We start from the raw sequence: 12,967 nt of genomic DNA on the forward strand, positions 1-12,967 counted from the left end.
TGCCACTTTTTTTTGCCCATTCTTCCAATTTGTTAAGTCCTGATGTAATTGCATTGCTTTCTCAGTACTATCTACCCCTCCACCTATCTTTGTATCATCCACATACTTTGCCAAACATCAATTCCACTATCTAAATTATTGACGAACAATGTGAAAAGTAGCAGTAGCAGTAGAGGAAAACCACTTGTCACTGGCAGCCTCCTTTTCCCCCCCACTTGCTGCCTCCTGCCTGTCAGCCATTTTTCTATTCCTGCCAGTATCTTTCCTATAACACCATAGGGTTTTGACTTGTTAAGCAGCCTCATGTATGGCACCTTATCAAACGGCTTCTGAAAATCTAAGTAAATGACATCCACTGCCTTTCCTTTGTCCACCTTTTTGTTACTTTCTCAAAGAACTCTAACAGATTTGTCAGGCAAGATTTCCCTGTACAGAAACCATGCTGACTTATTTTATCATTAGTCTCCAAGTACCCTGAAACCTCATCCTTAATAGTCAATGCCAACACTTTCCCAACAACACAGGTTAGGCTCTCTGGCCTATAATTTCCTTTCTTTTGTCTTCCTCCCTTCTTAAAGAGTGGGGTGACAATTGCAATCTTCCAGTACAATGCATCCGTTATCTCTTCAGTAACCTCTCTCAGGACTCTGGGATGTAGTCCATCTGGTCCAGGTGACTTATCCAGCACTTTTTCTTTTTTATAGCAATGGCACTTACTCCTGCTCCCTGACACTCACGGACTTACGGCACACTGCAAGTGTCTTCCACTGTAAAAACTGATGCGAGGTACCCAGTAAGAACATCTGCCATTTCTTTGTCCCCCATTACTACATCACCAACATCATTTTCCAGTGGTCCAATATCAATATCAACTCCCTTTTACTATTTATATAACTGAAAAAAGTGCTTTATGTTATTGGCTAGTCTACCCTCATATTACATCTTTTCTCTTCTTACAGCTTTTTTACTTGCACTTTGTTGGATTTTAAAAGCTTCCCAATCATCCAACTTCACACTCACTTTTGCTACCTTATATGCCCTTTCCTTGGCTTTTATATTGTCTTTAACTTCCCTCATCAGCCAAGGTTGCCTACCTCCACTCTATCTGGTTTAATATCACTGGATTACATTAGGAGAATTATTTTGTGGCAGCAAATAATTAGAATTAAAACTATGAATTATACACACACGTATATACGTACACTCATACATATATATTTATAATATTTAATGTAAACACTTGTTTATTTGATATATGATTGTAACTACATTGTGGGTTGCATCATATTCTAGTTTATGTGTAGTCTAAGGACACCTTGTTGGTAATTAAAGCAGGTATGCCCCAGTGTCAATCAAAGGAGCTCACCACCCTCAGTGAGAGAGACAGGGGCTACCAGCAGTTCACACTGAATAATAATCAGTATGGAGCTATTATTGGGTTTTCCTATAGGTGCCTTTTTGTAAATATTGACAGTTTTCCACTAAATTTTTATAAGTTTGATTTTTGATGCATTTAATAAACACCCTTGTACTACAGTGACTAAGCCATTTTTCCCATTGGTAAAATTAAAGGTCATAACCAATATTTTTAACATGTGTATGTGTGGATGTGTATGTTGTATGTGTGTGTGCGCGCGCCTGTACCTGTATACTTGTATTTATTTTATTCCTTACATCCAAGGGAGTAAAAATCTTTATGTTGCATCTCCATTGCAACGTACAAGCAACAAAGAGGGGAAATGTGGGAGGATATTGCCCAAATACTAAGATTGTATACATAATTGTTTTGTATACATGTGTGTACAGTCAGATATGCAATCAGATCAAGGTGTGTTGATAAATCTGATGGCCTGGTGAAAGAAGCTGTCCCGGAACCTGTTGGTCCCAGTCTTAATGCAGCAGTACAGTTTGTTAGACAGAAGCAGCTGAAATAGTTTGTGGTTGGGGTGGCTGGATTCCCTGACGATCCTCGGGGCCAATTTTATGCACCTGCTGCTGTAAATGTCCTGAGTAGAGGTTAGTTCACATCTACATATGTGCTGGGCTGTCCACACCACTCTCTGCAGTGCCTTGTGATTGAGGGTAAAACAATTCCTGTACCAGGCAATGACACAGCCACTGAGGATGCTCTTGATGGTGCCTCTGTAGAAACTTCTTCAGCCAACTGAGGTGAAAGAGGCACTATTGTGCTTTTTTCACCACACAGCCGGTATGTACAGTCCAGGTGATATCCTCTGGGATGTACATACCAAGGAACTTGAAACTACTCACCCTCTCAACTACAATCCCATTGGTGTCAGTAGAGACTAGCCTGTCTCAGTTCCTCCTGTAATACACAATCAACTCCTTCATTTTTTCCAACAGTGACAGAGAAGTTGTTTTCTTGGCACCACTTCTCCTCTGCAGGCTGTCTCATCATTGTTGGAAACAAGGCCTATCAATGTCATGTCATCTGATAATTTGATCAGCAGATTGGAGCTGTGCGTGGCAACACAGTTGTGGGTGTATAGGGAGTAGAGGAGGGGGCTCAGGACACAGCCCTGGGGGGCTCCTGTGTTGAGGGTCAGACATGAGGAAACCAATCCTTACCATCTGCCGGTGATCTGACAGGAAGTCCAGAATCCAGCTGTACAAGGTGGGGTGCAGGCCGAAGTCACGTGCGTGCCTATATCTATGCATCTGTGTGTTTATGCCTATGCGTGTGCTTGCATCTGCGTATGTATCTGTGTGTAAATTAAGTAAGTAGTGCAAAGTGTGGAAACCATAGAAAGGGTGCAGAGGAGATTTACAAGGATGTTGCCTGGATTGGGGAGCATGGCTCATGAGAATAGGTTGAGTGAACTCAGCCTTTTTACCTTGGAGCGACAGAGGATGAGAGGTGACCTGATAGAGCAATATAAGATGATGAGAGGCATTGATCGTGTGGATAGTCAGAGGCTTCTTTCCAGGGCTGAAATGACTAGCACGGGAGGGCTCAGTTTTAAGGTGCTTGGAAGTAGGTACAGAGGAGATGTCAGGGATAAGTTTTTTTACGCAGAGAGTGGTGAGTGCGTGGAATGGGCTGCTAGCGACAGTGGTGGAGGTGAATACGATAAGGTCTTTTAAGAGACTCCTAGACAGGTAAATGGAGCTCAGAAAAAGAGGGCTATAGGTAATCCCAGGTAATTTCTCAGGTAGGGGCATGTTTGGCACAGCTTTGTGGGCCGAAGGGCCTGTACTGTGCTGTAGGTTTTCTATGTCTCTATGTTCTAGGTTTCTAAAATCAGAGAGAGAAAAGTAACCCCAATCCCAACAGGACTGTAACATCAATACTGTGCAGACATTACCAATACTTATCTTCCAGATTAACGGTGACATTGAAAATATATGTTTGTGAGATGTGTGTAGATTATTTTTCAACATGTGCACAACTATATGCCCTCTTTACAATGAGAAGTTTCAGGTCATATCAACAAGAAATCAACATCATACCTCTTCACGCCACTTCTCCAGGTACTTGGCTACCACAATTATCCATGGTGTGTGACTATGGTCCTGCAGTGTTTACAGAAAAAACATTAGAAGTTATATCACAACAACTACCCCAAATGAACACAAAATGTGAAGTTAAGTGCTATTATTTGTCATTTTTTAATGCAAACATTAAATTGTTGAAAGCAATGGTGTTAATTAGAATCAGGCTTATTATCACTGACACATGTCATGAAATTAGTTGTTTTACAGCAGCAGTCCAGCACAAGACATTAAAAAATTACTATAAGTCACAATAAAAAATAAATAGTGTGGAACAGGAATAGTGAGATAGTATTCATGGAGTATTGAGAAATTTGATGACGGAGGGAAGATGATGTTCCTAAAATGTTGAGTGTGGTGCCTCAGTCTTCTTAAATCATATATGTCAAGCTCAAGGCCCGCGGTGGAATTATCTTTGGCCCGCGAGATAATATCTAATTACTATTAAAGCTGGCCCCAGTAATCGAAGCGCCTGTGGCGTATGATATGGCTAATGCTGAGTTTATTCAGGTACCAGGTTTTCAGGGTTTTTAGTGTTTATTCGGTGTCCCTGGTTTATTTCCTGAATATCATTAATGAATATTTTTTTTTCTCTATTAGAGCTGGCCCGCCGGTATAGTGCATGCACCACTAATACTACAAATCCCACAATGCACTGCCAGTGCATTGCTCGCGCTTGTCTGACTCTCTCATCAGCATCCTTATGGCGCTAGTCACGTGTGGTCAACTTTCAGCTATCCCTCACCCCAAAAATGGCTGAACGAAAGGTGGACTTTGAAAACAGGGGTTTTCAAGGCAGGTGGGAGGCAGAGTATATGTTCGCAGATATAAAGGGCAAACCTGTTTGTCTTGTGTGCGGAGACGGTGTGGCTGTAGTTAAAGAATATAACGTAAGACGACACTATGAAATGAAACACCACGACAAATACAAGCATCTGGACAAGAAACAGAAGCTCGCGATGTGCGGTCAAAAGAGTGGATTGGTGGGCAGGATCCGGGAGAAGATGCGGGAGGAAAACGGCGCAGGTGAACTGACAGCCTATCATTGCATCATACACCAGGAATCGTTGTGTGGCAAAGCCTTGAAAATGGAACATATAATGAGCACCATAACACGAGCAGTTAACTTCATAAGAGCCAAAGGTTTAAATCACCACGAGTTCAAGTCGTTTCTGGAGGAGTTGGGTTCAGAATATAATGATTTGCCCTATCACACAGAGGTGCGATGGTTAAGCCAAGGAAAAGTGCTGAAAAGATGTTTAGAGTTGCGTGAGGAGATCTGTCAGTTCATGGAAAGCAAAGGGAAAGACACAACAGAGCTCCGGGATAAAAAGTTGCTTTGTGAAATGGCGTTTCTGTGTGACATCACGAGCCATCTCAATGTGCTCAACCTGCAGCTTCAGGGGCGGGGTCGTGTGATCACAGACATGTACGCTGCAGTGAGGGCTTTTAAAACCAAGCTGCGCCTGTGGGAGACGCAGATGCAGCAAGAAAACTTGAGCCATTTTCCGTGTTGCCAAACTATGAAAGGGCAGGTTTCTACCGCAGTGTTCCCACGTGCAAAGTTTGCTGAAAAACTTAGCATACTTGGTGCCGACTTCACACGGCGATTTGCCGACTTTGAAGCCCAAAAAAGCAGGTTTGAACTGCTCAGTAATCCATTTGCAGCTGACGTGGAAAGCGCACCAACCAACATACAAATGGAGCTGATTGAACTCCAATGTAGTGACACACTCAAGGCAAAGTATGACTCGGTGGGCGCTGCACAGTTTCTACGTTTCATTCCCGACACAATGCCCCAGCTGCGTACCCAAGCTGCTCAAATGCTCTCTATGCTTGGCAGCACATATCTGTGCGAACAACTGTTCTCTTTGATGAAGATAAACAAAACATCACACAGGAGTCGTCTTTCTGATGGAACACCTTCACTCAATTCTGAGGATTTCCTCAGCTCAGAGCCTGACTCCAAACATTGATGAACTTGCATCCAAGATGAGATGCCAAGCATCTGGCTTAGACTAATGTGAATCACAGAGTGTTGGCCTGTGGAAAAATGTTTTCATTAGAAATTACTCCGGAAAAGCTGCAGATAAAGCCATAAGAAATAAATGCAACTGATTTTTTTATTTATTTAATGTTCAATGTTGTTTTTGTAGGCAATAACTTAAGCTTTGTTAGTTCCAGGTTAATATGTGTAATAAATTCATTTCAATAAGTTTTGCAATAAACGCTGAACCAGTCCGGCACTCGACTTTTACCGATTTTAAAATTTTGGCCCACTGTGTATTTGAGTTTGACACCCCTGCGTTAGGTCTACATTTGTGTTTGCTAATGCTTGATTTCAAACGGTTTATTAATGGAAAAGGTATGGCTCCCAAAACAATCTTAGCTGAAATAGCATCATTTCTTTCTCGTTGCCTACTTTCTTGTAATCTACATCTGTAAGTTAATACCAATCATAAAAAGAATGCTTGCTGGGCAATCTGCTTCATAAAAAACGAAATTCGTAAAGTGAAACAATTTTAGATATAGCAGAGACTGAGACACATGAGCAGGTTGAAAAAATGAAGGCAACGAAAGCTGTGGGAGCACGCACGCGTGCATTCGCGCGTGCACAACTGATCCGGCCCGCATGAAGTCACATTTTTCTCAATCCAGCCCGTGACCTAAAATGAGTTTGACACCCCTGCCTTAAATTGTTAAACTGATAAAGTGGTTTATAGGTGATTGCTATCCATACAGATCATTTCACCACATCAGTGTTTTGCTGCAATGCTTGCTACTGTACCTTTTTGTTCATATTATCCAGGTCATACTCCTGAACATGACGCTTCAGTTGTGGGAAAGGCTTGTCAAGTCTCAGATCTTCCAGCGCATTGTCTGGGTGGGATTCAACAACTAGAAAGGAAACAACAGCTTCTGCCATTACCCAGGCCTTCAGTTCACCACACACAATGAATCAGAATCAGGTTTAATATCACTAACATACTGATGTCATGAAATTTGTTCTGAAATATCAGTTCAGTGCAATACATATAAATGATGATAAATTGTAATAATATATTAAAAAATAAATAGTGGAAAAAGAGAGCAAAATAAGGAGGTAATGTTCATGGACTGAGTTTAATCATTCTCTTTTGTTCAAGAGCCTGATGGTTGTGGGGTTATAACAGTTCTTGAACCTAGTGGTGCAAGTCCTGAGGAACTTGTACCTTCTGCCTGATAGCAGCAGTGGGAAAAGAGCACGGCCTGGATGGTGAGCATATTTGACGATAGATGCTGCTTTCCTACAACAGCATTTCATGTAGATGTGCTCAATGATTGGGAAAGCTTTACCCATTACATACTGGGCTGAATTCACTAACTTTTGTAGGATTTTCCATTCAAAGGCATTGATGTTCCCATACCAGGCCATTATGCAGCCAGTCAATACATTTTCCACAACACAAATTAGAAGTGCCTCGGGAGATTTGCTCACAATGACTGAGAAGTAGAATGATGTTTTAGGTACTGACCTGGGTGCTCCTTCACAGCCAGTCTCATGTAGCCAACCAGACCATATGTCCTACACACCAGCAGTGGAACATCAGCAGCCCAAAGAACATTCGACAAATGCAGCAACGAACTAGTGTTAGCAAACAAATAGAATGAGTAAAACGTTACCAAACAGTTAACAGCACCACGCACAGTGCACGGAACATCTGGAGAGTGCATGTTCACCAGCAAGTCACTTGAAATGGAGGGTATGTACTATGAGGAGAGGTTGGATGGACAAACATGTTTGATTTCTCTGGAGCAACAGAGGTGGAGGGGAGACCAGAAAGAAGTTCATAAGATTATGAGAGACATAAATAGAGTAGATGGATGGGAAGCAACACACACAAAATGCTGGTGGAACGCAGCAGGCCAGTCAGCATCTATAGGAAGAAGTACAGTCGACATTTTGGGCCGAGACCCTTCATCAGGACTAAATGAAAGAAGAGATAGTAAGAGATTTGAAAGTGAGAGTGGGAGGGGAGATCTGAAATGATAGGAGAAGACAGGAAGGGGAGGGATGAAGTTAAGAGTTGGAAAGTTGATTGGCAAAAGAATACACAGCTGGAGAAGGGAGAGGATCCTGGGACGGCAGGCCTAGGGAGAAAGGGAGGGAGCACCAAAGGGACATGGAGAGCAGGCAAGGAGTGATTGTGGGAGGGACAAAGAGAGAAAAGAGGAAAAGGGGGGAAATAAATAATTAAATAAGAATGGGTAAGAAGGGGAGGGGGGCATTAACAGAAGTAGCCTCCAACCTGATGGCATGAACATTGATTTCTCTAACTTCCATTAATGCCCCTCTCCCCTTCTTACCCCATCCCTTATTTCTTTATTATTCCCCCCCTTCTCTTTTCTCTCTCTCTGTCCCTCCCCTCCCACAATCACTCCTTGCCTGCTCTCCATCTCCCTTTGGTTCTCCCCCCTTTCTTTCTCCCTAGGCCTCCCTTCCCAGGATCCTCTCCCTTCTCCAGCTGTGTATCCTTTTGCCAATCAACTTTCCAGCTCTTCATTCCTCCCCCTCCTGTCTTCTCCTACCATTTCAGATCTCCCCCTCCCCCCCCCCCCAAATCTCTTACTATCTCTTCTTTCAGTTACTCCTGACGAAGGGTCTCGGCCTGAAACGTCGACTGTATTTCTTCCTATAAATGCTGCCTGGCCTGCTGCGTTCCACCAGCATTTTGTGTGTGTTGCTTGAATTTCCAGCATCTGCAGATTTCCTCGTAGGTGGATGGGAAGCTTAGTTTGTACCAAATACTAGAGGGCAAACATGCAAGGTGAGGGGGGGAAGTTCAAAGGAGATATGGGAGGAGCAAGTTTTTATTTTAATTACAGAGGGGTGCCTAGAACAGACTGCTAAGTTCTGGTGATAGCAGATAAAAGTGTAATTTAAGATACTGTTAGACAAGGACATGAATGTGCAGGGAACAGAAGGATATGGATAACGTACAGGAAGGGATTTGGTTTGATGTTCAGCACAGACATGGTGAATTATATGGCCTTTTCCTGTGTTGTACTGCTCTAGATCAGAAAACAGTTAACAGTACTCCTCCACTAGGCTTACTTTCCATTTTGGTGCTTTGCGTGGGTCATTTACAAATCTTGTTCATGTAGTCATAGAGTTGTAAAGCATAGAAACAGGCCATTCAGCCCAACTAGCCCATGCCAACCATGATTTCCATCTAAGTCAGTCCCATTTGCCTGTGTTTGGCCCATATCCTTCTTAACCATTTCCATCCATGTACCTGTCCAAGTTCTCCAAGAGGACCACAACCTTGTTGTAGGATTTGGAGGCTTGAGTGCCTCAATGACCCGGAGAACTATGTTGGTTGGAGTCAGGACTTTATGTTTTCGCTCTTGGTAGGGTCACCTATACCAAACAGGTCAAAGGGTAGACGACAGACTAAGAGTGGTCCCAGTCCTCCAGCTTTGGGTGTTCAGCTCAGGGCTAACAATCCTGACTGGTAAAGCAAAATTGTTATGGAAACAGCAATGAAGGATCCTCCTAGATCTTAATGTGATGATGTTCGACTCTCCACCTGGGACTTGCATGGCTGACAGTAATGAAAACCGAGAGGAAGCTACTGACATGATGAAGAGAGCCTTGAATGCTGCCAGAGATGGAAGACCTTCATAGCCGTCTTAAACGCCAGTGGCGTAATTGGCAGTAAAGAACAAAGAACAATACAGCACAGTACAGACCATTCGGCCCACAATGTTGTGCCGACCCTTAAACCCTGCCCCTCATATAATCCTCCACCTTAAATTCCTCCATATACCTGTCTAGTAGTCTCTTAAATTTCACTAGTGTATCTGCCTCCATCACTGACTCAGGCAGTGCATTCCACGCACCAATCACTCTCTGAGTAAAAAACCTTTCTCTAATATCCCCCTTGAACTTTCCGCCCCTTACAGGTAAGTAAGTACCTGTCCAAATGTCTTTTAAATGTTAACATACATCGGTCAACCACTTCCTCCAGCAGCTCTTTTCATTTATGTGCTATCGTCTAGAGGATAGTCAGAGGCTTTTTCCCAGGTCTGAAATGGTTGCCACAAGAGGACACAGGTTTAAGGTGCTGGGGAGTAGGTACAAAGGAGATGTCACGGGTAAGTTTTTTTACTCAGAGTGGTGAGTGCGTGGAATGGGCTGCCGGCAACGGTGGTGGAGGCGGATACGATAGGGTATTTTAAGAGACTTTTAGATAGGTATATGGAGCTTAGAAAAATAGAGGGCTATGGGTAAGCCTCGAAAATTCTAAGGTAGGGACATGTTCAGCACAACTTTGAGGGTCGAAGGGCCTGTATTATGCTGTAGGTTTTCTATGTTTCTATTCCATCTCACTCATACTTGTAATTGCAACTGCTCTAGGCAAATCAATTGCTACAGAATATCCAGTCTATAATCTGCAGCATAGTGGAGAACTCTTCTGTGACCTGAATCTACAAGGTAGCATGCTTTTCAGAAGGCACATTGTAAAAAGCCCTTGCTAAGTTGCTGCTGTGCAGGTTATGCACTACTGCAGCTAAGATAGAGCAGTGATGGAGGGAGGAACTACATTTGCAGTGCTGGATGAAGTGCCGATCAGATCAGCTGTTTCATTCTGGATTGTTACATCCTGTTAAGCACCATTATATCAGCATTTATCCAGACAAGAGGACAGCTTCTTATAGCCCTGACAATGACCACTGGGAGTAAGGAAAAGGGAAACTCAAGATATATTACATAGCATTATAAACACAAGAGATTCTGCCGATGCTGGAAATTAACGCAATAGAAAGGAAGGACATTAGCCTGGAGGATGTGGAATCAATATGGGTAGAGCTGCATAACACTAAGGGGCAGAAAACACTGGTGGGAGTTGTGTACAGGCCACCTAACAGTAGTAGTGAAGTTGGGGATGGCATTAAGCAGGAAATTAAAAATGCGTGCAATAAAGGAACAGTAGTTATAATGGGTGACTTCAATTTACATATAGATTAGGTGAACCAAATTAGTAAGGGTGCTGAGGGAGAGGATTTCTTGGAATGTATGTGGGATGGTTTTCTGAACCAACTAGAGAGCAGGCCATTCTAGATTGGGTATTGAGCAATCTTGTCATGCGAGGCCCCTTGGGTAAGTGACCATAATATGGTGGAATCCTTCATTAAGATGGAGAGTGATATAGTTAATTCAGAAACAAAGGTTCTGAACTTAAAGAAGGGTAACTTTGAAGGTATGAGACGTGAATTAGCTAAGATAGACTGGCAAATGATACTTAAAGGGTTGACAGTGGATATGCAATGGCAAGCATTTAAAGATTGCATGGATGAACTACAACAATTGTTCATCCCAGTTTGGCAAAAGAATAAACCAGGGAAGGTAGTGCATTCATGGCTGACAAGGGAAATTAGGGATAGTATCAAGTCCAAAGAAGAAACATATAAATTAGCAAAAAAAAGCAGCACACCTGAGGACTGGGAAAAATTCAGAGACCAGCAGAGGAGGACAAAGGGCTTAATTAGGAAAGGGAAAAAAGATTATGAGAGAAAGCTGGCAGGGAACATAAAAACTGACTGTAAAAGCTTTTATAGATATGTGAAAAGAAAAAGATTGGTCAAGACAAATGTAGGTCCCTTACAGTCAGAAACAGGTGAATTGAGCATAGGGAACAAAGACATGGCAGACCAATTAAATAACTACTTTGGTTCTGCCTTCACTAAGGAGGACATAGATAATCTTCCGGAAATAGTAAGGGACCGAGGGTCTAATGAGATGGAGGAACTGAGGGAAATACATGTTAGTAGGGAAGTGGTGTTAGGTAAATTGAAGGGATTAAAGGCAGATAAATCCCCAGGGCCAGATGGTCCGCATCCCAGAGTGCTTAAGGAAGTAGCCCAAGAAATAGTGGATGCATTAGTGATAATTTTTCAAAACTCCTTAGATTCTGGATTAGTTCCTGAGGATTGGAGGGTGGCTAATGTAACCCCACTTTTTAAAAAAGGAGGGAGAGAAAAACCTGGGAATTATAGACCGCTGAGTCTGACATCGGTGGTGGGGAAAATGCTAGAGTCGGTTATCAAAGATGTGATAACAGCACATTTGGAAAGAGGTGAAATCATCGGACAAAGTCAGCATGGATTTGTGAAAGGAAAATCATGTCTGACGAATCTTATAGAATTTTTTGAAGATGTAACTAGTAGAGTGGATAAGGGAGAGCCAGTAGATGTGGTATATTTAGATTTTCAAAAGGCTTTTGACAAGGTCCCACACAGGAGATTAGTGTGCAAACTTAAAGCACATGGTATTGGGGGTATGGTATTGATGTGGATAGAGAATTGGTTGGCAGACAGGAAGCAAAGAGTGGGAGTAAATGGGACCTTTTCAGAATGGCAGGCAGTGACTAGTGGGGTACCACAAGGCTCAGTGCTGGGACCCCAGTTGCTTACAATATATATTAATGATTTAGACGAGGGAATTAAATGCAGCATCTCCAAGTTTGGGGATGATACGAAGCTGGGCGGCGGTGTTAGCTGTGAGGAGGATGCTAAGAGGATGCAGGGTGACTTGGATAGGTTAGGTGAGTGGGCAAATTCATGGCAGATGCAATTTAATGTGGATAAATGTGAGGTTATCCACTTTGGTTGCAAGAACAGGAAAACAGATTATTATCTGAATGGTGGCCGATTAGGAAAAGGGGAGGTGCAACGAGAACTGGGTGTCATTGTACACCAGTCATTGAAGGTGGGCATGCAGGTACAGCAGGCGGTGAAAAAGGAAAATGGTATGTTGGCATTCATAGCAAAAGGATTTGAGTACAGGAGCAGGGAGGTTCTACTGCAGTTGTACAAGGCCTTGGTGAGACCGCACCTAGAGTATTGTGTGCAGTTTTGGTCCCCTAATCTGAGGAAAGACATTCTTGCCATAGAGGGAGTACAAAGAAGGTTCACCAGATTGATTCCTGGGATGGCAGGACTTTCATATGAAGAAAGACTGGATCGACTAGGCTTATACTCACTAGAATTTAGAAGACTGAGGGGGGAATCTTATTGAAACGTATAAAATTCTAAAGGGATTGGACAGGCTAGATGCAGGAAGATTGTTTCCGATGTTGGGGAAGTCCAGAACGAGGGGTCACAGTTTAAGGATAAAGGGGAAGCCTTTTAGGAACAAGATGAGGAAAAACTTCTTCACACAGAGAGTGGTGAATCTGTGGAATTCTCTGCAACAGGAAACAGTTGAGGCCGGTTCATTTGCTATATTTAAGAGGAAGTTAGATATGGCCCTTGTGGCTGAAGGGATCGGGGGTATGGAGAGAAAGCAGGTTCAGGGTTCTGAGTTGGATGATCAGCCATGATCATACTGAATGGCGGTGCAGGCTCGAAGGGCCGAATAGCCTACTCCTGCACCTATTTTCTATGTTTCTATGGAAATCCAGAGCAACAC

The 12,967-nt window shown here is 42.9% G+C and overlaps 1 protein-coding gene across 1 annotated transcript in view; it reads right to left on the minus strand.

Annotated features, from left to right (window-relative positions):
• nae1 (nedd8 activating enzyme E1 subunit 1) overlaps positions 1-12,967 on the minus strand; it is a 69,902-nt gene that overhangs the window by 31,975 nt on the left and 24,960 nt on the right. Inside the window, exons 7-9 of the mRNA XM_059993303.1 lie at positions 7,029-7,138; positions 6,302-6,411; positions 3,472-3,534 (exon numbers count right to left, since the gene is read on the minus strand). Coding sequence (XP_059849286.1) covers positions 3,472-3,534; positions 6,302-6,411; positions 7,029-7,138 — 283 coding nt within the window. The remainder of the gene's footprint in view (positions 1-3,471; positions 3,535-6,301; positions 6,412-7,028; positions 7,139-12,967) is intronic.

The sequence above is a fragment of the Hypanus sabinus genome, chromosome 17, assembly GCF_030144855.1.
Source record: "Hypanus sabinus isolate sHypSab1 chromosome 17, sHypSab1.hap1, whole genome shotgun sequence".
Taxonomy (NCBI): Eukaryota; Metazoa; Chordata; class Chondrichthyes; order Myliobatiformes; family Dasyatidae; genus Hypanus; species Hypanus sabinus.